The sequence below is a fragment of the Cynocephalus volans genome, chromosome 6, assembly GCF_027409185.1.
Source record: "Cynocephalus volans isolate mCynVol1 chromosome 6, mCynVol1.pri, whole genome shotgun sequence".
Classification (NCBI taxonomy): Eukaryota; Metazoa; Chordata; class Mammalia; order Dermoptera; family Cynocephalidae; genus Cynocephalus; species Cynocephalus volans.
In genome coordinates this window covers 136,685,501-136,711,149 of record NC_084465.1, presented here as the reverse complement: position 1 = coordinate 136,711,149, position 25,649 = coordinate 136,685,501, and the positions used below count along the sequence as shown (strand labels likewise).

Below are 25,649 nucleotides of genomic sequence, written 5' to 3'. Positions count from 1 at the left end.
TTAGTTCTGAAAAATATCTTTCCAGAGATGGCAGGAAAAAAAGTGAATTGGGGAGATGTCTAATAGTTTGCATTCTTTAGCATATAGTATTCGATTGGGGGGGTTGGTAGAGATTAGAAACATTTGGTTAGTTTCTGAGCATCGTTTTTGTTAGCAGTTTTTCTGTAACTGCTGGGCCATCCTGATGCTTTTTAATGAAGTGACAATGTATGCCACAATTCAGGTGAAATAATTCTATTGGCTAGAGTAGCAGGAGCCAGAAGAATGACAGAGATGTTGGAACTCCTCACCCCTTATTGTCTTATTTGGGGCAAAGTCACATCCCCCTCCTGCTCATTCACCAAGGTTAACCCAAGACTAGTCTCCAAGATCAAATCTTTGCTTAGCTAAGGGGTACGTCAAGCTGAAGCTCACTTCACAGGAAGCCACATGTTAAACATTACCAGATGGTAGGGTTCTGTTTTCAGCTCTTAGATGCACCAAGCCTGAGTGCCAGCATATTTGGTTTGCTTTGAATTGAAATTTAATACCAAAATGGAATTTAGAAATTGTAATATAAAAACAAATCTGGATTTATAGCAGACACAAACAAATGAGGACATGGATCAAGACATGGCTCTGGGGTCTGACCCATTCCAGATGTTAAAACTTACCACTTACTGGGCTCTAGATCTCACACTTAAAATTTCATGTAAATTGTGTTTTTCAGTCCAGTTAATTTTAGCTTTCTGCAGGAAATAGCTTCTTTACAAGAACTTGGTTTTTTATGAGTAGTTTCTCTTCAGGAATTAGTTCAGTCTGATGAATGTAAAACTCAGAAGCCATTTGGAATTCTCCATCAGCTAAAAATCCTGGGTCATAGGTTATATATTAGGGCTCTGGGCCAGAAACATCCAATGTTTGCTGGAGAAATAAAGTGAACAGTGAGAAATCAAGGCCTGGTCCACAGAAAACTGGAATTCTGAATTGGTCCTTGTCATTTTTTTGCAAATGTGATTCATTAAAAAGAAAGAATTTTTTTGTGACCCCTCTGCAAGTGATCGTGGCATGGCCCCACTTAACTTCTTAAGAAAAACTCTGTTAATACACACTGGGTTCAGATATTAGTCATCTTTCTCTAGGTTATCCTGCAATAACAATCAACACCAATAATCAGGCAAATAAAAAAATAATAAACAAAACATTTCTGTGGTTTACAACAACATGTGTCTATTTTTTGTTCATATTAATATACTGATTTTGGATCAGTGGCAGCTCTGCTGTTTCCTGAGTCTTCACCATCCTGGGACCCCAGCTCTTGGTCTTACAAGAGGGGAGAGTAAAAGGTGATTGAATCATGCATTGATTTCCAAAGCTTCTACTTGGAAATTAGTACATCACTTCTGTTCACATTCTGTTGGCCAAAGCATTTCCTATGGCTGAGCAAATAGTCAATGGGAAGGATAAGTATTGATACTCATAGGGAGGTCTTGCCAATCACATGGCCAAGAGCATGGACATTGAATCCTTTTGTAGAAAGAGAAGTGAACATTCATGGAAAATTCATATTGTCTATTCCAGTTCACAAGCACAAAGGAAAGAGATTTTTTTGGAGGGGTGCAAATTTACAAGTCCTAGGATATTGAATGCAAGATGTGCTGCAACAATATTTGGCATCATTTTAGAGCATTTGATGAATTTTATTTTAGTATCTCTTTCAAAAGGGTTGTGGTTAAAGTATTGCCACATCTGGGATCCAGGGAAAATACAGGCTTTCAGAATTAATACAGTTTCACTTCCACAGAGAGAGAGAAATACAGCCAAAATCAATTGCACCTTCTAGGTTTAGGGCCCTTGAGTCCTATAAGTTCCTCTTAAAACATTTGGACTGCAGCTGCCTTTGTCCTTGCTAAAGTCCTTGAATTTCATTAGCTGGAGCCCAGGGGAATGGCCCACTTGAGCTTGCTCTGATGCTATTTGGCTGTTTTTCTTCCCTCTTGTCATCTTCTAATGGGCAAAATAGAAAAGAGAGACTACAATCTTAACAGAGGCAAATGGAACCCTGGAGGATTAGAGAACAGGATGATATCTTACTCTATGTTTCAAGCTTTCTGCTTTTCAAGAACTATAATAAGTCTGCATTTCTAACAAATATTGAACCAGCATACCACACCTTAAAATTAATTGATCATCAAGAAATTTGTCAAATACTTATTTGCAAAGTTCTTTGTTAGATGCTGAAGGGGGTACAGAAAGTTTCTCTTCACTCATAGATTTGCTGTTTGGTTAGGGAGAAATTTAGCATAACTTTACAACAATGTGTGAAATTTGTGTTACAGATGTAAGAGCTCCGAGAAAGGAACTGGTATAAGCCTGAGTCAGTGGAGAGGCATGTGATGTTTTATGTCTGTGGAAGACTATCCTATGGCTGAACCATAATTTATTTAATCACCCCTCTATTATTAGATCTTTAGAATAGCTTCAATTCTTGTGATTATGGATCATACTTTGATATGGAGCCATGTGTGTCTTTGCCTACATCTTAAATATCCTTTTGATCGAGTGTTAGAAGGGGGGTAGTCCTGGTACATATTGTCGAATTATTTTCCAGTAATTTATACTTCCACCAGTTATGGATGAGAGTAACCGTGTCACCATGTCCCCATCAGCTTTGAAGATCATACTGTTAAGCTCTTCCCTTTCCTACCTGCTCCTCTTGGCCTACATAATTCCTTCTCATCCTTCAAGTCTCAGTTTAAAGGTTATTCTTGTTGAGAAGTATTCCATAATCCCCTGGTGAGTTTAGAGTCTTTGGTTAAGCCAGTGGTTCTCTATATTTTAAGACCCTTTTACTATTCTGAATTAAAAGCCACTGATGATATAACCTCATTATACACATTATATTAAAAAAAGTTGTAAGCATAACATTAAGAAGAAATAAAAGTAAAGTAACAAAATAAAATCCCATTCATTTCAGTATGTGAAAAGCCTAGGCAAGTTGCACATGAAGATAAAATGAAGTAGTCAGTTGTTTGTATCCTAAATTGCTGTGAATGCCACAGTATAAATGCATGATGACATGGCTGTGTGGATTGGTGACTAAATTTTCTGAAATGGTGACTAACTGCCAGATTTTCAGGAGCGAAAAAAAAGACTCCTTTGATTTACACTGTACTTGTAAGTCCTGGGTAATTCAATGTATATTAAAATTGTGCAAAAATACTTTGTGTTTAATATGTAAAATAAAGCTAGATTTCGTACTTACTAACAGAACTTTCACCTGTACAGAATAACAGCATATTGCACAGGACTTAGGAGAATTTCCACATTTCAGACTGCCTTGTGTCTTTGGTCCCTAGTCACTAAATGTCAATAGTCTCCAACCATCATTGTGATAATAATTAATATGAACACAAAAAATTGACGTCACAAAGTTTCCAAATGCCTAACTGTCGTACCTACTGAACCATTGGTAAAGTAATAATGGAGCTCCCTGTGCTTCCCAAACATCACCCTCATCATGCTTTTAAAATAATGTTCTTGCCTATTCTATGTTCCCATGAGCAGTGACTGTCTCTCACAGTGTTATTGCCAGCACAGGTGAATGAATTAATATGTGGATGGCTAGATCTTCCAGAATAATGTTATAGAACAGGAGTAAAATGTATATCCATTGAATAATTCCTGGTTCTGGTGAGAGGCCTCTGGTGTTTCCCCTTTTAAAAGGTTAAGAATAATAAGAGCTATCCTATAGTCAACCTTTTCTATTACCAGACATTTTGCTAAGGAATTCACACTATCATTTCTATTTGCTTCAACAATTCCATGAGCTAGGCTTAGATGTAGTAACTTGCTCAAGGTTATTAAGTGAGGAGGTTTATAAGTGATAGAGATGAGATTTGAATCTAGGCCCATAGACTGTGTTCATGGCCACTACACTATAAGATATTGGCTACTGATTTAGAACACGTAGTCCTTACTATATAACGGAAACTTTCTTTTTCTTCTTACTTTCTAAGAGTTTTGCTTTTAATAAATCAGGTATGATCACAAACATTTGGGCATTTATGGAGCTATCATATGGTATATTTTATTGGATCTATTGATGAGGTTAATTTGTAATTTATAATTTATAATTGTCCTTGTATTACTGTTATTCCCATATTTGATTTGGGATATAAAGCTAACAATGGACTGTGAATTCATTTTTTTAGAACTGTGTTTAGGATTTTTGTGTCTATATTAATGGGTGAGATCAGTCCATAGCTTTCATTTCTACTACCTATGTTGGGATTTGGCAGCAGAGTTCTGAGAAAAGTTGTTTGGGAATTGTTGCATGTTTGAGGATGTCTTAGAATAAATTATATATGCGAACGATCTATTCTTTAAAAGTTTAAAAGAACTTACCAGGTAGAGCATCTTCTAGGAGTTTTCTTTCTTCAAAGGGGTGGGTAAGTAATGATTTGATGACATTTTCAATTTTATTCATAGCTTATGTGTATTCAGATTTTTTTTATTCTTCTTGAGATGATTTTAGTAATCTATATATTTTTTTTGGAAATAACCCATTTTAAACATTCAAATATATTAGCATAGAGTTGTACATAGAACTATCATATTAAAAAAATTCTTAGTATGTGTGTGTTTGTAGCAACTTTGTCATTTTTAATTTTGTGTATTTGTTCTTATTTTGTTTTCTTTATTAGACTCACCAGAGATTTGACTTTTATATCCCCATCCCCCAACCTCCCTCAAAAAAAAAAAAAAGTTCTTGAATGTATTTATGAATTCTACTGTCTTTTGTATTTTATTTATCTGGTTTTGCTTTTATTTTTACTTTGTTCTTCCACATTTTGATGTTTTTTTCTAATTTTTTAAGTTGACTTTTTAGCTTCTGTCTTTTTCTTTCTCTGTCTCTCTTTTTCTTTCATCTACCTTTTTGTCTTTTTTCTTTCAATAATAAAAACAGTTTTTAGTCTATGACTTCCTTTGATTATAGATTTGACTGAAACTTACATATTTTGATATGTAATGTTTTCATTTATTGTTATTTTCTAAGTAGTTCAAAATTGTATATTTATTTCCTCTTTGACATTGTAGCAATTAGGGAAACGTCTTTAAAATTTTTATGCTTTTGGATTTTACTGGCTTAAAATTTTATCAATATTTAGTTTTATTGCATTTTGATAAAAAATGACCCAATGACTACTTTAAAAAATAATACAAATATGTAAACAAAATTAGATTATCACTAATTTTGAGTATGCCATTTTCTCATCTCCAAAAATTGCCAGTATTGCCAAAGTAATTTTATTGATTAGGATTACAGATTGATTTTATTTCTCTCTTTAGGTTCGAGATTATCAAACCTTACTTGGGAAAGTCTGTGGCAACGAAACTCTCTCTCACTTTAAATCCATTACTAACGTTATCTGGATAAGGCTTAAAATGGATGCTTATGTTGAAAAAGCTAGTTTCAGAGCTGTTTATCAAGTCGGTAAGGAAACTTATACTTAATTTTTTAATTCCAAATTTGCCTGATTGTAACATTTTAATTTCTTGGGATAATTTAGTCGTTTTATGTTCTCAAGTATCAGGGAAAATATTCTGAAAGAAATATTCCATTATCTCCTTAGGCAGAATTAGACTTCACAATAAAAATGAGGGCAAAAATTATTTTCTCTGGACAAACATACTATCATTTTAATATTTACAGCTTGTGGGGGTGAATTAACTGGAGAAGGGGTCATTCGCTCACCTTTTTATCCAAATGTGTATCCTGGAGAAAGGATCTGTACATGGACCATCCACCAACCCCAAGGCCAAGTAGTTCTTCTCAACTTCACTGGCTTTGAAATTGGAAGTTCTATTCACTGTGGTACAGATTATATCGAGGTAAGACTAAAAGAAAAAAAAATCTGTGAATATTGGATTTGGTTATATGCTATTAAAGATATATCATGTTACCCTCAAATCAATGACTTAAACAGAAGTTGTTTGTACTGACCAATATCTCTAATGAATATAGAAGCAAAATCTTCAACAAAATACTAGCTAACTGAATCCGACCAACAAAGAGAATTATACAGGATGACCGAGTGGGATTTATCTCAGAAATTGTAGGCTAGTATAACATTCAAAAAATAATGTAATATATGGTGTTAATAAAATAAAGGACAAAATCCACACAATCACCTCAATAGATGCAGAAAAAGCATTCGATGAAATCCAACACCCTTAATGATAAAAACACTCATCAAACTAGGAATAGAAGATAATTTCCTTAATCTGATAAAGGGCATCTGTAAAAAACCCACATATAACATCACATTTAATGATGAAACACCAAATGCTTTGCCCCTATAATCAGTACAAAGACAAAGCTATCTGTTCACACCACTTCTATTTAACATTTTAGTGGAAATTCTAGCTAGAGCAATTAAGCAATTTTAAATTAAATTAAATTAAGCAAGGAAAAGAAGAAAAGGCAACCAGAATGGAAAGGAAGGAGAAAACTATCTCTATTCACAGATAACATGATCTTGTATATGGAAAATCATAAAGAATCTACACATTAAAAAAAAAAAACTATTAGAACTAATAAACAACTTAGCAAGTTGAAGGTTATAAGATCAAAATATAAAAATTATTTTTTCTTCACACTAACAACGAACAATTTGAAAATGAAATCAAGGAATCAATTCCATTTAAAATAGAATTAAAAACAATAAGAATTAAGGAATACACTTTTTTAAAAAGTGCAAAACATGTACTCTGAAAACTATAAAAGATCACTGATGGAAATTCATAAAGACCTACATAAATGGAAAGACATCTCATGTTCATGGATTAGAAGACTTAATATGAAGTATTAATATTAATAGTAGATGGCAATACTCCCCAAATTGATCTAAAGACTCAATTTAATTCTTATCAAAATCCCAGCTGATGCTTTTGCAGAAATTCACAAGCTGACTAAAATTCATATGAAAATGCAAGGGAATCAAAATAAACAAAGTAGGAGGACTCAAACTTCCTGATTTCAAAACGTAGAATAAAGCTACATACAGTGTGTAGTAGGAATATAAATATAGATCAATGAAACAAAATTGAAATTTCAGAAATAAACTGATACTTTTATGGATGGTTGATTTATAAAAAGGGTGTCAAGACATATCAATGGGGAAAATAGTTTTTTCAATAAATGTTGCTGAATACTCATATGCAAAATTATGATGTCAAACCCCTTCCTTATACCATACACAAAAATTAACTAAAAATGGATTAAAGACCTCAGTGTGGGAACTAAAACCATAAAACTCTTAGAAGAAAACAGGAGTAAATATTCGTGACCTTGGGTTAGGCAAATCCTTCTTAAATATGACATGAAATGCACACAAAACAAAAGGAAAAATAGAAATTGGACTTCGTCAAAATTAAAAACAAATAACCTGATTTAAGAAATGGGAAAAGGGTATGAATAAATAGTTCTTCAAAGAAAACATTTGAGCGGACAATAAGCATGTGAAAAATGCTTGACATCATTAGTCATCAGGGAAACACAAATCAAAACCACAGTGTGATTCCACTGCATACCCACTGGGATGGCTGTAATCAAAAAGTCAGATAATAACAAATGTTGGCAAGGAAGTGGAGAAATTGGAATGCTTATTTACTGCTGGTGGGAATGTGAAATGGTGCAGCCACTTTGGAAAATAGTTGGCTGTTCCTCAAAAAGTTAAACATAGAGTTACCATCTGATCCACCAATTCTACTCTTAGGTATATACTCAACGGGGAATGAAAATATATGTCCACACAAAAATTTGTACATGAATATGCCTACAAACATTATTTATATTAGTATGTGCAAATAGTAAATACAATCATTATTCATAATTTAAAAAGTAAAAACAACTTAAATATCCATCAACTGATGAATGGATAAATAAAATGTGCTATGTCTATACTAATAAATATTATATGGCATTAAAAAGGAATGAAATAAAGATATGTGCTAGATTAACTTTGAAAACGTTATACCTGTACTACCTGAAAGAAGACAGTCATACAAGACAACATATTGCATCATTCTTCTTGTTTAAAATGTCCAGAATGTGCAATCTTTAGAGACAGAAAGCAGATTAGTGGCTGCTTGGGGCTCCAGTTTTGGGGAACGGGGAGCTAATGGGCCTGGAGTTTTTTTTGAGGTGACTAAGATATTCTAAAATGTATTCTCAAATTGATTTTTACTATATTAATACAAACATATCAGAAATAATTATTCTTAAAGCAGTTTTCCAAAATAGATATTTAACAAAATAAGCTAGAATATATCTTTTTTACTTTTTTTTTTTTTTTTTTTTACTTTAGATTGGTAGCAGTTCCATTTTGGGTTCTTCTGACAATAAAAAGTACTGTGGCGAAGACATACCTTCATCTATAACATCTGTGTACAATTTCCTTTATGTCACATTTGTGAAAAGTTCATCTAGTGAAAATCATGGTTTCATGGCTAAGTTCAGTCCTGAGGATTTGGGTAAGAGACAGTCCCTTTTTCCCCTCCTTGGGTTTATTTCAGAATAAATGCATACTGGAAATAAATTATTATATAATAATCATCTACATTGTGAAAAATACTCAAAGGCAAAAGAATATATGTATATTATATATATATTCTTTGAGGGTTTGTAGTTTTATATATATGTTCTAATCAACACTGATATGTGTTGATAGTTAATTGGTATCTATTAATAAGAGATAAATTAGGTTATCTTAAGTGGCATATAAGGAACAACACTTTTCTTTTAGAGTTTTTAAGAGGTGATAATCAGATTATTTTATTTTGAAATCCAGATTGCTTATTAGTTACTTGTTTTGATAATTATTATGATTTTTTATTTCAACAGCCTGTGGAAAAATTCTTACAGAGTCAACAGGAACCATTCAAACTCCAGGCCATCCAAATATCTACCCCCACGGTATCAACTGTACCTGGCATATATTAGTCCAACCTGGCCACCTGATTCATTTGGAGTTTGAAACATTTCATCTGGAGTTTCACTATAATTGCACAGATGACTACCTGGAAATTTATGACACTGACTCTGGGACATCTCTTGGGAGGTGAGGTTATTTTGTTTTTGTTTTTCAACACAAAAATGTCCTGCTTTCTTGCTTTCCTGCTTCAGTGAGGAATGTTAAAATTCACAATGTGGTGCTATAAAAACCAGGTGACTTCATCATGCTTCTCAGTCATCATTTTTTACATTGCTACTCCATAGCCTTGGCCTTTAGTGGTTAAGTTTTGGCATACATATATGTCAAGCCATCAAAATCAAAATAATGCACACATTCCTCACTGCCAAAACTTTCTTCCTGCCCATTGTAATTCCTCCCTTCTGCCCTTCACCCTCACCCGTAGGAAACCACTAATCTGCACCCTGTCACTGAAGATTAGTTTGCATATTCTGGAATTGTATAAATGGAATCATACTCTATGTACTCTTTGTGTGACTTTTCTCAATCAGCATTTTTTTTTTGTCGAGCTTTATGGATCTGAGGGATTGTAGGTTTATCAAATTTCAATCACTTTGGCTATTAGTTCTTGAAATATTTTTTTTTCTGTCTCTCTTCCCCTTTGGGAACTTTGATTGCATGTGGATTAGGCCACTTGAAGTTGTTCCACAACTCATTGATACTCTGTTCTTTTGATTTTGAGTCTTTGTGTGTTTCATTTTGGAAAGTTTTTATTACTATGTTTTCAAGATCACTAATCTTTTCTTCTGCAATGTTTAATCTGCTATTAATCCTACCACTTATGTTTTTTTCATTTTTGACATTGTAGTTTCATTTCTAGTTCAATTTGGGTCATCTTATATATATTTTACATCTCCGCACATTATTTTTTTCTCTAGCTTCTTAAATCTATGGCATACAGTTTATAATTATTTTAATGTTTTTGTCTGCTAATTCAATCATCTGTATCATTTCTTGCTATGATTTTATTGATTGATTTTTCCTCTCATTATGAGTTATGCTTTTCTGCTTCTATCTATGCCTGGCAATATTTGATAGGATGCCAGACATTTTCAAAATTATGTATTTGGACACCGGACATTAACATATTCCTATAATTATTCTCGAGCTTCATTCTGGAACGCAGTTAAATTATGTGGAAACAGTTTGGTTCTTTAAACTCATTTGTTTCCTGTCCCTGAAGGAGTATTGTCATTCACTGCTTGAGACCCAGTGTCTTGAGAGCCATTGTTTTATATATTTTGTTCAGTTTTTAGTTGTTTCAGGTAAAAGTTTAAATTCAGCTCCTGTTATTATATCCTTGTTGGAAATGGAAGTCTCTTGATTATTTTTATTATTTCTGCTTGCATTTTATTTTCCTTTTTCTCATTCACTTTTTAAACATCTTCTAATTTATCTTAATCTTTCATCTTTTTAACTTTCTTTTACTTATCCACTGCACCACACACAATTTTTGCTGAATGGCACAAACCATACTGATCTTGCCCATATTTGGTAGACATGGGTATGTGCAGAGACATTTAAAATATTAATGAACTCATCTGCATTTTAATCAAGATATTGAATCTTTTTAAACACTGAAGTGGTATTAAATACCCAACTTTCTTTCTTTTTCTCCCTTAGCAATTAACACATCCATTTCCCACATTCAACACCTCCTCTCATTTGGGCTTCTATATTTTTTTTTTCTCTGTCATTCCACTTGGTTAATTTTACCAAGTGTGCTTTGATTTGAGATTTCTATTTTCTAGTCACTTCTTACAAGTGTCTTTCTAGATAAAAGTTTGTGGCATGATGTCTTTTATTACAACTCTACTTTTAGCAGTAATAGAATAGTTTTCTTGAGTTAACTTGCTTTTGTTCAGAAAAAAATGTGGCAGGGTTTAGTAATTAAACTCTTACCTCTGCATATGCTGGCTGTTTGAAGACAATCAATTCCACCTATATAGGGATTACTAGTCCAGGCATTGTTCTAAGTGCTTTATATACAGTATATTAACTCATCACATTCTCAAAACAACTCTATAAAGTGGGTACTATCATCATCCCCAGTTTAGAGATAGGGAAACTGAGGCAAAGACATTGAGTGATCTGCCCAAAGTCATAATGCTTCTAAGTGATAGAGCTGACTCTAGAGTCTGTGCTCTGTGAGTTTATGATATATTGCTTCCCTTCATTGTGTAAATTTATTACATTTCTATCAATAAGTTCACTAATATGCTCTATGGCAATCTAGTGTAGCTTGTACTTTCTAATTTCATTCAACTTCTCAGACATGACAAGTCACACAGCCACACACACACAAAACCATTTCAGGGAAGTGCTCGTGAACAGGATGATCTTTAGCAATTCCGTAAATATTTTTGCCTAAAATGTATTTGTTTTTTAAGGTTGATAGAAGGTAGATAACAAAACCCATCACCATATTTATATGTCCTAATTTTTGATACATCACTTCACATGTACTAAATGTTTTTATACCTATGTTTCTGTTCTTTCTTGGTCTGGACTAGATACTGTGGAAAATCGATCCCGCCTTCTCTGACCAGCAGTGCTAACTCATTAATGCTGGTATTTGTGGCTGACTCTGACCTTGCTTATGAAGGCTTTTCAATAAACTATAAAGCAATTGATGCATCAACAGGTAACAAAACAGCAGGGTATACTTGGCTTCATGTACTGCATTACAAAACAGTACTGACATCTAACATACGATGAAAGTACTTTATCCCCAAGCCTGTGGCACACAACGACAGCTGTATTTGGAATAAAATGTAGTGGCTTAAATACCTTCCTTACTAAAAACAGAGTAATGATTAGAAAAGAGTATTGTAATATAAGGATATATAATTAATATAGAATTTTAATATAAAATTAATATAAAATTTTCTAATTTTGATACTTGTACTGTGGTTTTGTAAGAGAATGTTTTTGTTCTTGGAAAAAATGTACTGAAGTTTCTAAAGGTAAAGACACATAATATCTTCAAATTACTCTGAAGTGGTTCAGAAAGTAAGTGAGTAAGAGAGTCAGAGAGAGAGTCAGAGAGAGAGGGTGAGAGAGAATGATAAAGCAATGGGGGCAAAATACAAATAAGCAGTAAATCTGGGTAAAAGGAAGTTGGGAGCTCATTCTTGCAACTTTTCTGCAAGTTTAAAATTCTATCAAAATAAAAAGTTAGCAAGGAGACTGAATACTTATTTTAAGAAATCAGAAAAAGGACAACATATAAAAATGAGAAACTACTGCATGGAAACCTAAGGCAGAAAATAGAAGCTTTTTTGGCAAATATATACATTTCTAAATCTGACCTGATAAAATTAACCTTTTTACCATTTATTCTTTTATTGTATTTTACCTATTACTTAATTTCTCATTGTTACCACTCTCTTTGCAAGTGTACAGTAGAAAACAAATACCGTTTATAGGCAGAGTCTTTGAGATACTGTGTGAACTAGAGATGTCCCCAGCCCGCAAAGCCTATGAGATTTATGAGGATGTCAGGTTTCATTAGGCTCATGTTCCACCTGGGATGTGTACCTTTTTAGAGAACCTGGGCTTTCCTTCTTCATCATATTTAGGAAGATACTGTTACTGAACCGAATGGAATTTGTTTGCCTGTTCGCAACAGAAAGGCAAACATTGAAGCATGGGTCTTTTCAGAAGAGAAAAAGGTTTATTCACAAGATGACCAAGTGAGAAGACAAGGGGTATTTCTCAAACCCACTTTGTCCATTGCGAGAGAGATGTTATACTTACGCGGCAACAGTCAGGAGTGGGACGAGGGTCTGCCCAGGCGCAGGCCACCTGCGCGCCTCTGTAGGTGCGGAAAACGAGGGGAACAGGAGTCATTGTTTTCGGACATTCGCGCAGGCGCAGTAGAGAGGTCCGCGGGCCCAACCTGCCTAGCCTGCTGTGTGTTTGGCTAAGGCAACTCCAAGGATCCTGAAAAACGCCCTTAGACACACACACTGTTAGAAGTCACAACTCGTGACTTCTGCAACATAGGCATTATCTGAAAAAAGGCAGATAGAAAAAAACAGGAGAGGTTAGTTATGGAATTTTACAGAAAGAACGATCGTTTTAAATAGGGAATAAATTTTAGCTGAAAATCCGCAGTTACATATCATCCGGTGTAGGTCCCTAACAGGCACATGACGACTGTGCTCCCCAAGCACTGCTCACCGTCTGTATTGCCCCAGAAGCCTGGTGCCATTCACTGAGCTCCCTTTAGAAAGGACTGGAAGCTTTTCCTGTGCTGGGATGTGCTCCCCTCTGACACAGTCTTGCATCCAGAGACCCCCAAATGCTCATCCTTTAAAGCCCCAACTCCCCCAAAATAAATAAAATTTAAAGTATCCCCCTCAGAGTCCCAACACAATTTCTCATTTGTTTCTCCTTCAGAGAGGCTGCCCACTACTCTTCATTTGAGGCAAACTGATGTTCTCTACAGTAGTTCAAGTTCTGTGCTTTGGAAACTTGGCTTTAGATTTCTCCAGAATCCTGAGTGTGAGAGAATCATACTTTTGTCTTTCTGGTGGGACCCTCTCTAAGAGACAGTTCATTATCCAGTCAAAGCTCATGGGAAATTGAATCCTCAGCAATCATAATAGGTTATGTCCTGCGATTGACATGTGCATTAAACTTTGTTCAGGTAGTTAACATGCAATGACCAAAATTGGTTTCTCAAGAAATTTGAGTGTGTGCACAATTTTCCATACTTTTGTAGTTTTATGTTTGGCCCCAAGCCACACTGAATATTAGATTAGGATTTGAAGCAAGTCATTTGTACTTTCTGGGCCACTGTTTTCTCATCTGTAAAATTAAGGGATTGGATTTGATGATCTTTGAGATGTCTTCTGGCTCAAATCACCTATGAACATAATTTTAATTTACTGCATGAATAAACTAGCTGTATCTTAGATAATGTATAATGAATGTAAGGAAGGCCTCCTGAAAATACCATGGAAATCCTTATAACAATATGCAAGTAAGACATGTCTCTGTAAAACAGCTCTGCTGTAACTCCACTAGCTTGTAAAGCAATATTTAGTGCAGAAAGAACCAAGAGCAATCGAAATTCTGGCAGGGAAGATAGATGTTAAATTTTAATTTAAAAAAAAAAGTTTCAGAAAGATAAGATACAGATGAAATAAAAATGAGTCAAGAAAAGGGATAGAAGCAAACTGGATGGAAAAAGAAAGTGATAATGAGAGCAGAAGAAAAAGCAAGTGATAAAAGAGAGGGGGACACTGAAGTGGCAAACTCAGAGGATTCTCCAACCTGCTTCCCTGAGTGATAATCATTATTTGGCCTCTGTTTGGTTCAGACATGGCTCAAATCACAGATGAGTTAAGTGTTCACTTTCTTTCCCTTGGCTGAGTCTGGCTGGTTACTGTGCACATGCCTTTTGCTGGATCATTCTAAGTAGCAATCAGATGATTGGATCCAGGAAGCCATTCAGCACCTTTAACTTATAATTCTGGAGCCTGCCACAGTTTCCCATAGATCAGGCCTTGAGCGACTGGCTCTCATGAGCTGTTGAGGGAGGGCCCTTCAGTGTTTCTCTGGGGGCCTGAGTGGGGGTTGGGCTGGTGACGCCAGGCAGTGGGTAGGCCCTCCAAGGCAGCTGAGTGAGAGCAAGCTACTGACTTGAAAATACGAATGTGTTGGGACTCTTTCTTTTCTGTTGCCATCTTATTTTGGATATTTTCTGCAGAATAAAATAGTATCAGGGAAAAGTGTCAATGGATGCTTAATTATTGGCCTATTTTATTGCTTTAGCAGAAGTTATTTTCAGAGCAATAATGATGGCATTTGGTGGTTGATTTCTAGTTCCTCTGCTGAACAGCAGGGATGCTGAAGTCTTTCCTGTCTTCATCTCATAAAGGTTAAGTTTCCGGATTTGAATCCAGTTACTTTTCCGTCTGTAGTTTGTGCCATGTGGCTATGATGTCAGCCCCTAAATATCTGTTTGCGAGGAAAGAGATCGGCTTCTTGTCATTACTTTGACTCACTGCCTTATCACTTTGTTTCTGCCTTTTTCCAGATGTGCCTGGGGAAATAGAAAGGAAAAAATTAACAAGTAAAATACTCGTGTCAAAACTTCTAAAATATGGAGTAGAATAGAAAAGAACAGAATAGAAAGTATTAGAGTTTATCATACAAACTTCATGAAACTCGTTTGTATCTATGTGTATGTGCATGGCTGATGTAAATGTATTTTTTTATGGTATGTCAAGAAAATTAGAAACACAAATCTAGTCCAATTACGTTAATTTTTAAATGAGGGAGATAGCAGTCTAAAAGGTTGAATTTATGCCCCCAAGAATACACAGCTAGTTTTTTTGGAAACCAAACTAAACAATGAGATCCAACATGTAATTCATTTCCTTTGCTGTATCTGGATTAGCTCTTGGAAATGTTCTAGATGAACTACACATGGTGTGATGGTAACATTCTATTCAGAGCTACAGTAGAACTGTGGTGGACTTTTCATATTTTCTGCAAAGTGAAGAGCTTTACAGCTGTCTAGGGAAATGAACAGAAATGATCACAACCACATCAATGTAGGGTTAAAGGTGAGCCCTACTGGGCTTTCCCAACTTCCTTATTCCCAACACAGAGTTCCCACCCACCTCCCACTGGGTGTTTAGTGTTGTTCTTCATCAGACATCCTGCAATGAGCCCAGAGAAGACATGAAGGAGAGTGAAGTTAAGAAATGGTGACCAGAGAAGAGCCAAAGAGTGTTTCTTTAAAAGAAATGGGTTGAGAGAGTTCTGTTTCTATTTTAAAACTTTGATCTGGTTGGGCAGCATTCTCAAACTCTAGGGTTCATAAAAAACTTGGGGCAGGTGGGATTTTCTTGTTACAAATTCAGGTATCAGGGCTAGGATCTAGGTTGCATTTTTACCAAATAATTCAAATGGTTGTAATGAAACTTTGTTTTTGTAGTTCATCTAAGACTTGGAAAGTCAACTTAGGACATAAATTGCTATAGAATTACAATGGTGGTATAAAGATGGATTGGACAGTAACCATGCATGAAGGAAAGCACTATTCATGATACACTGAAAGGGGAGGCTGGAGGGGCAATCAGAAGTCTTGGTTGTAGTTCCAACCTTGATACTAACTTGGAGTACTTTGGGCAAGTTACAAGCCTCTCTGATTCTTTTTATCCACCTTAAATTCTGTATTTTCTGCTATGAGATATTTAGAAATTTTCACTCTGGAAAAGATTTTTCAGTATGTCCATTAATCTTTTAAAGATTTACCTTCGTATTGGTTAGAGTTTTCTTATATTTTTGTAAATATGGGTTTCCCAGCACTTCCCGGCTCAGTTCACTTATCTTATTTATTATATTTCTCACTCTCTAGAATGGAAATGCTGACCGCAATGCTTAATGGTGATATTCCTAGTTGCCTACTTGTCTTCATTCTTAAACTGACATTTCCTGCTTAGAGAAACCAGGGATTGTTAAAGAGCACATGATTTGGAAAGGGAGGACTTGAGTTTAAATTTTATCTTGGCCATGTCAGAACTAAGTGATTTTCAGAACTTAATCTTCAGAAGTTTTAAATCCCTTATCTGCTTGTATTAGTCCATTTCTGTTGCTTTTAACAAAATACATGGAACTGAGTATTTTGGAAAGAAAACTAAATTTATTGCTTACAGTTTCTGAGGCTGGGAAGTCCAAAGTGCATCAAGTAGTGGTGACAGTGACCCAGGGGTCTCACATTGCAAGATGGTGGAAGCAGAGAGAGCAAGAGAAAGACTCCTTTTAAAGCCCTCAGAACCACGCCCCGGACCACCATTCTTAATCCATTCATTACTGCATGGTCCTACAATCCAATCACCTCTTCAAGGCTCCACCTTTCGATTACCATAATAGGATTTCCCATCCTTTTAACGGTCATAGTGGGGGCTAAGTTTCTAGTACATAAAACTTGGGGCTTCAACTAGTTTTGGGAGGACATAATTCAGTCCACGGTACTGCTCCTCTCTAAAAAGTGGGGAAGATAATTCCTGTTTGTCTTGCAAAGTTGGTGCTATAGGGTTAAAGATGATTTGTTCCCTCTGAAACCCATGTCGAAATTTGATTCCCAGTTAAGCGGGGGTTGAGAGGTGGTGGGACCTTTAAGTGGTGTTTGGGTCATGAGGGTTTGTGCCCCCTTGATGGGATTAAGGCACTGTCTTGTATCTGGGTTAAATCTTTTGGGAGTGAGTGAGTTCTTGCTTTTGGGGCACTGGATTAGTTACTGCGAGTGTGGGTTGCTATAAAGCAAGGCCGCCCCTTGTGTTTTGTCTCTTTCACATGCCTTGCTTGCCCTTCTGCTTTTCCTCCATATCATAATGCAACATGAAAGCCTTCACCAGAGGTTGCCAACGTGCCCTTGGACTTCCCAGCCTCCAGAAATGTGAGCCAAATAAACTTCTGTTCTTTATCAATTACCCAGTCTCAGGTATTCTGTTATAGCAACAGAAAACAGACTAAGACAGTTGGGGAAGATTAAATGAGACCTTTAATGTAAAGATTACTTTATAGTTGTAAAGGACCATGACTTTGCCAGATTTAAAGTATGATTATTGATTTTCAAGCACAATTTGATACAGTTTTGGTCATCTATGAAGGAAAAGCAAAAGGAATAATTTTGATCACCTAGCAGTGAATTATAGCAAAATGTTGAGTTTGGTTAGGAAGGCTTCTTTTTTCCTAAGGGAAAATTAAACCTGTAATTATATCTTCTCTCCAGTCTTCACTTTGAATAATGTTAAACCAAATATGCCAATAGAAGCAGATGATGATTTCTAGGTTGGTTATTTATTTAGCACCTATCTAGAAAATCTGAGTCTTATGGATTCATTCAGAAAGTAGAGATACATAACTGATTTCAGAAAGCAAAGCCTATAGATTGACACTTAATGTAATTGGATAATCACATAAGTTACTCCACAAGGCAAAGCAGAGAGGTGCTGGCACATTTATCCATAACCTAGGATTTCCCTCTGTAATGCATTCTTCTATCCACAGGATCAGTTTATTCTGTACTTGTGCCTCAAATCTTATGGAACTGATCTAGTCTTTGCTTTGTGGTTTGGAAGATTATCCATGTTTCTGAATTTCCTCTTTGAAAATGAGCCAAATGCTATGTTACAAAAACTTATTTGAAAATGCTTGGTGGAGGCAGAGATATATTATGAATTTCAGAAAAATTCTAGTTTTGTGATTTTATAGTGGTCCACAGAGAGAGGATGTTTATGTATTTTCTCTTTTCTTTCTTCACTGTTTTTTTTTTTTTTTTGGTCAGAAAAATATGAGTCCTGCCAACAGTTGTCTTTGATCTTCAGAGATATGTTTTTCCATTGCTAGTTCAGTTGGATATAGGAGATGGAAAAAATGTACTTTTCTTCTTTATCTCTTTGAAAATGTTCTTAAACCATAATAAAAGGCCAACTGCTATTGAATATAAATTTTCCTTTGGCAATGTAAGATAGAACAAAGGCATAGACACATTTTTATGTTTGCATTTTGTATTGATGTAATAAGCATCGTGGCAACACATAAATATCCTTTTATGGGAACACATTCAAATTTAATTATTTGTGCTTTGTTGCAAAGCACAAGAGAAAGCCAAAGCTTAGCAGTAATATTTCTTAATATTAATATTATTCTAGAAAAAGCCATTTATACTCTCAAGGGAAGAAACCTGAACATGTACAGACTTCTTCAGTGTTAGGTAAGAAAGAGTTTTTAACCTTTCAAGAAATAGATATGTTAAATTCTGAAAACTATTATTATTCTCTCTATAAGATTAACTATTTGAACCTAATAAAGCTGCAAATTTTAATATTAAATATTCTATTATTTAATATTTGTATCAGGGTGGTCTCTTCAAATACAGTATTTTATTTCTCTATTTTAATTTTATTTATTTTTACCAGATAACAGAATTATTTATTGGATTTCCTCTAGACAACTCAACCTGTCTTTGCACAGAACTTTCAACTTTTAATATAACAGATTTTTATTCTATACTTTCATAAAGTAAAATTCATCCATAATTTTCACAAATGTATGCACCCATTTAACCACTTCTATCATCTCAGAAAGTATCCTAGTGTCTCTTTGGTCAGTTTATTCCACATCCTCCATCTCAGCAATTACAGACCTGATTCCTATCCATATAGATTGGTTTTAACTGTTTGAAAGGCAAGTATGAATGAAAACACATACAATATGTACCCTTTTGTGTCTGGCTTCTTTCGTTTAGCATAATGTATCTGAAGTTTTTTCATGTTGAATTTATTAGTAGTTCTTTTCACTGCTGAATAGCCTTCCATTGCATGGACATACCATAATTTGATTATCATGCACCTGTTAGATAGTTGGGGTATTTTGCAATTTTTAGCTCTTAGGAAGAAAAGTTGCTATGAACGTTGAGGTACACGTATTTTGTGGACTTATCAGTTCTCTTGACAGAATGCCTGGGAATAGAATTTCTGGGTCATGTGATAATAGTATACTTAACTTTATGAGAAACTGCCAAACTTTTTTCCAATGTGGTTGTGCCATTTTATACTCCCACCTATATAAATGAGAATTCCACTTTTTCCTCATCTTTGCCAATCCTTGGTATTATCAGTCTTTTCATTTTTAGGTTCTACTGGTTGCCTCATAGTATCTCATTGTGATTTTAATTTGCATTTCCCTGACAACTAATAGTGCTAAGAACGTTTTCACATGCTTTTTTGACAGTTTTATATTTTCTTTTGTGAGGTGTCTATTAAAATCATTTTGCTTATTTTTGTTTGTGTTGTATGTTCTCTTATTATTGAGTTATGTGCTATATAGTTTGGATACAAGTATGTCGTTCATGAGACAAATATATTGTAAATATGATTTTCTTCCTGTGTGTGTGGCTAAACTTTTCTTTTTCTTAATGGTATCTTTTGAAGAGCAGAAGTGTCCAATGTATCTTTTTTTTTCCTTTTATGGCAAGTGATTTTTGTGTCTCAGTCTAAGAAGTGTTTGCCTACCAAAGCTTATGAGGATTTCCCCATCCTTCCTTCTAGAAGTTTTATAGTTTAATGTTTTATATTTATGTCTACGATCCATTTTGAATTAATTTTTCTATAGGGTGTGAATTATGTATCCAAGTTTGCTTGTTTAGCAAATGGTATTTAATTTCTCAAGCACATTCTTTTAAAAGATTCTGCTCTCCACCCACCTCCCACTGGATTGCCTTTGCTTTGTTGTTGAAATCAATTGTCCACGTGTATGCCTGGGTCTGCTTCTGGAATCTGTATTCTATCACATTGATGTCTTAATATTATATAGTTTTATAATGTATCTTAAAATTTGGAAGTGTAAAACCTCCAGATTTGTATTTCATTTCCGAAATTGTTTTGACTGTCCTAGGTCTTTTGCATTTCCATATACATTTTACTTATTTTTTTATTTATTATCTTTTATTTAAATAATTGATTGTATATATCTGTAGGTTACAGCTTTAAATATCCATACTTTTGTACAATATGTGATGCTCAAATCAGCACGATTATTATATTCAGTATTACATTACATGTAATCATTTGGGGGACTCTTTTCTAACGTCAAACCCATCTTGCATTCCTGGGATAAACTCCACTCGCTTCTCATGTATTCTAATTTTTATATATATCTGGAATTGTGCTCAAATTGTGTTATGGATTTTTGCATCTATTTGTGAGATATATTGATTTGTAGTTTCTTTGTTATATCTTTGTCTGGTCATGGTATAAGAGTAATACTGGTCTTATAAAATAAGTTAGGAAGTGTCTTCTCCTCCTCTATTTTCTGAGTTTGTGGAATACAAACAACTCCTTAATCATTTGATAGAATTTCACCAATGAGTTTATTTGAGCCTGCAGTTTTCTTTGTAGAAAGGCTTTAAATTTCAACTCTAATTTCTTCAGTTAGTAGAGACTATTGAGGCTTTCTATTTCTTCTTGGGTAAGTTATGGGAATTTGTGCAATTAAAGAATTGTCTATTTTATCTCTGGTATCAAATTTAATTGTATGATTTTCCATAGCAGTCTCTTTCTATTCTTTTAATGTCTGAAGATTCTGTAGTGACACCCCTCTTTCCATCCTGGAAATTATAATTTGTGTTCTTTCTCCTTTTTTACTTTGATGATTTTTGCAAGAATCCTATTGATTTTTAGTAATTTTTTCAGAGAACTAATTTTAGCATTGTTAATTTTCTGTGTTGCTATTCCAATTTCTATTTCATTGATTTCTGTTCTTTTCTGTTATTTCTTCTCTTTTACTTAATGGTTTAGTTTGCTTTTCTTTTTCTAGTTTCTATAGGTGAAAATAAACAAACTTTGTTTTCTTATAGAGATTTTATGTATATGCCTTTAAGCACTACTTCAATTCATCTTCCAAATTTTGATATGTTGCATTTTTCACTTGCTTTCAGTTCAAAGTATTTTCTAATTCTTTTGTGATTTCTTCTTTGATCTGTGTAATATATATTTACAAATCTATTATTTAATTTCCAAGTATAGGCAGATTTTCAAGACATCTTATTGATTTATAGTTCAATTTCATTGTGCTTAGAAAATATATCTTATAAGATTTTAATTGTTTAAAATTAAAATATTCAAAAGTTATAGTCTAGCATGTGGTCTGTTTTGGTGCACATTTTATGTACACTTGAAAACACTATGTAGTCTGTTGTTATTAAGTGTAATGTTCTTTAATTGTCAACTAGTTTAAGGTGTATTGGTCAGATTTTCTCTACCTTCATTGATTTTTATCTACTTATTTTATTTAATTATTTATTTAGTTATGGAGAGAAAGGTAATGAAATCTCCAATCATAATCATGGGTTTTTTTGTTGTTTTTTTTTTCTGAAATTTTACCTTTCCACTTTCCTTCATGTATTTTAAAACTATTATTTAGTGCATACACATTTAGGATTATTATGCTTTACTGATTAATTTTCCACTTCATGACTACGAAATGTGTCTTTACAAAGCTAGTAATACTCTCTTTCTTGAAGTCACTTTCGTTTGATATTTTACAGCAATTTCAGTGTTCTTATATTTAATGTTCATGTGGTATATCTTTATCCATTCTTTTACTTTCAACCTATTGACGTCATTATATATAATGTGTATATATTGTAAATAGCATACGATTGGATCCTGCATTTTCACCCAGTTTGATAATAACTGTGTTTTAGCTGAAGTGTTTAGACCATTTATAATTAATATAATTATTAATATGGTTGGATTTAGCATACCATCATGACGTTTGTTTTTCATTTGTTTCTTCTTCTGTTACTACTTTCCTGTCTTCTTTATGGTTTACAGAATATTTTAAGTATTACATTCTAATTCCTTCATTGAATTTTTAATGATAACTCTTTTTTCCTGTGTTTGCTCTAGGACTAACAATGTGCATTCTTAACTTATCCACAAGTTTGCTTAGAGTTAATAGGCTACTGCTTTGCGCTTCGTAACTGACACTTAATCCCCTTCCCACTTGACAAATGTAGTAATCTCATAATAGTATAATTCCATCTAACTGTCCTTCTTTGTGCTATTTTGGTTATATCTTTTACTTCTGCATATTACAAACTCTACCTTTTATTTTTGCTTTAGATCATTAGCTCTCTTTTAAAAAGATAAAGAGAAGAAAGCCTAATCTTTATCTAATTATTTACCATTCCCACTGTTCTTCATTTCCATTTGGTATCATTTCCTTTTGGCCTGATGGACATTGTTATTATATCATATGGTACAGATCTTCTAGTAACAAATTATCTCAGCTTCTGCTAGTCTGAATATGTTGCACTATTATTTTAAAAAACATTGTTGCTATATATTTAGGTCTTTTCTCCCTCCTGTCAACACTTTAAAGATGTATTCCATATTCCTCTTGGTGCTGTTGTTTCTGATTAGAAGCCAGCTATCATTCATATAGTGGTTTCCACACATGGGATGTGTCCTTTTTCTCTGGTTTCTTTAATTAATTTTTCTCATTTTTGTTTTCCAATATTTGACTCTGATGTGCCCAAGTGTGATTTTCTTTTAAGTCTTCTTCTGTTATGGATTGACTAAACTCGTGTATTTAGTTTAAGTAGATGTTTTTCATCAAATTTGGGAGAATTTCAGCCACTATATTCTCTTTTTTGTTGTTGTGTGGTCTTTTCTTTTTTTTTTTTTTTAACCTATTTTTATTTTCTTTTCCTTCCGGATCTCTAACTATATGTGTGTTAAGCTATTATTTTTTCCAGGTTTCTGAGTATCTGCCTATTTTTCTACAGTTGTTTCCTTTTTTCCTCTTTGTTCTTTGGTTTAAATATTTTCTATTGATACATCTGCACGTTTGCTGACCATTTTTCCTTCTACCTTCAATTTACTATTAAACCCATCATGAGTTTTTAAGTTCAGTTAGTGTACTTTTAAATTATAGAATTTCCATTTTTTTAATAATAATTTCTTTTTTTTCCCCTGCCAACATTTTCTATCTCTTCACTCATTGGGACTATGTTTCTCTGTAAGACTTTGAGCATATTTTAAAAAGCTGCTTTAAATTCTTTGCTAAATCTAACACCTGAGCCATCTTTGAATTACAAAATAACATTTATTCTGGAGTATGACCACATTTTTCTTGACTTTTGACCACATATTTTTCTTGACTTAATTAATATTTTCCCATTTTTAAACATTAATAGTAATTTTTTAGTTTTATACTGGACATGGTAAATGATATGTTGTAGATATTCCAGGTTCTCTTGTCTTCCTCTAAAGCTTATTGGCAGCTCAATATCTGGCTGATTACCTTGTACTTGCACAGATTTGTATTTTTTTTATAAGGTGTATCCATCCATTTCTGTTGCTTATAACAGAAATACCTGGAACTGGGTGATTTATAAGCAAATGAAATTTATTGCTTACAGTTTCAGAAGTTGGGAAGTCCAAAGTCCAGGGAACACATCTGGTGAGGATCTTCTTTGGTGGTGGCTTTACAGCAATGCAGGGGTCTCACATGGCAGAAAATGGTGGAGCAGAGAGAGAGAGAGAGACTCAGATTCTCACATGCTCTCTTTTTAAGACCCTCAGAACCATGCCCATGACCACTATTAAACCATCAATTTAATCACCTCTTCAAGGCCCCACCTTTCAATTGCCATAATAGCATTTCCCACCCTCTTAATAGTCACAGCAGGAAATCAAGTTTCAATGAGGTTGTGGGGTAGGAGGGCATCCAATCTATAGCACAAGCATATTTCAAAAAGTTCATGGAAAATTTGGTGTTATCTTTTAATTCTATTTTTCCATAAAATTTTTGAAGTGTACTTGTATTTGTTAAGGAATATTTGTGAAAATCTCCAGGTGTTTCCCAAGCCCCTCCAACTAGGTAGGTCTCAGCGTCCAAGTTCTGTCACTCCTGCAGGTCTTATTAAGACTTATACTTTGGTAGGGAAGCCCTAAAGACCTACTGTTGGCCATGGTCTTCACTTATAAGAAGTGGCCTTTCTGGTGCCTCAGTTAGATGCATGGGGTGTTAATGATGTGTCCCCATTCTGGCTGGGAGAGAACTCTGAAAATTCCCAGAATTGCCTTTGACCTCTAATATTTTCTGCTTCAAATCTAGTAGCAGCTACTCTCTTGCATGCTTTTTGAAGTCTTATTGCATATATACCCAGCCCAGTTTCAGCCAAGAACCAATGGGGAGCCTTACACAGATGTCGGGCTTTCAACTGCATACACTTCTTCATCTATGGAGCATTTCTTTGTAGGTCAAGCTGCATTGGCAGTCCTAAACTCTGATCTCTGCTTTCTCTGCTCAGTAGGACTGTTACCCACTGCGTGGGCTCAGCTCCCTGCTGTGGTCAGGAAATTCTGCCCAGGTAGAGAGCCAAGGAAATCAAGAGTCCCACATCATGAATATCCTTTCTCTCAAGGATCACAATCTTGTACTGTGTTTTGTACAGTATTTTGTCCAGTTTTACAGTTGTTAAGGAGAGAGGCTAGTTCAGTACCATTTCCTTGTCATGGCTGGAAACAGAGGTTCCTATAGTTTAGATTTAGTAAACATTGTAAAATATTAAAGAACCTCTACCATCCCAAGAGAGAGGATAGGAAGGGGAGAGAAAGAAGAAAAATAAAGTGAGTCATGGGTAGAGGTAGAAGGATAGAGAGAATGGGAAGAAATTAGAAACATGTTCCATGCCCCTCAGCTTTCAAAACATTATGTAATATAATTTTAACAAATATTTAATGGGACCTGATATGGGCCAGGTACTGTAGTAAGTGACATTTAATAGTGGTTAATGAGGCCTTATTCATATCCCAAGGCCTAGTAGGGGAAATATACTCAAATAAAAACAATTACAGAAATATGTTTTGGGCTCAAATTACTATTTGCGTAAAATTTTACTGAGCACAGAGAATTTAATTCCACTTGGTTGGGACCGGTTTCACAGAAGAAATGATATTTGAACATGACCTTAAATGATAGGTAAGAGTTTTTTTGTTAAATAGTGTGTTGGAGAGGAGTAGAACTTGTTAGGTAGAGCATTGCAGACCAAAGAACAGTATGAGGGTCATCACTTGAACATATCAGGGACTGTAG

At 34.4% G+C, this 25,649-nt stretch overlaps 1 protein-coding gene across 1 annotated transcript in view; it reads left to right on the top strand.

The window, feature by feature from the left end:
• CUBN (cubilin) overlaps positions 1–25,649 on the top strand; it is a 253,314-nt gene that overhangs the window by 42,111 nt on the left and 185,554 nt on the right. Inside the window, exons 18-22 of the mRNA XM_063099467.1 lie at positions 5,332–5,476; positions 5,696–5,874; positions 8,352–8,517; positions 8,888–9,104; positions 11,531–11,661. Coding sequence (XP_062955537.1) covers positions 5,332–5,476; positions 5,696–5,874; positions 8,352–8,517; positions 8,888–9,104; positions 11,531–11,661 — 838 coding nt within the window. The remainder of the gene's footprint in view (positions 1–5,331; positions 5,477–5,695; positions 5,875–8,351; positions 8,518–8,887; positions 9,105–11,530; positions 11,662–25,649) is intronic.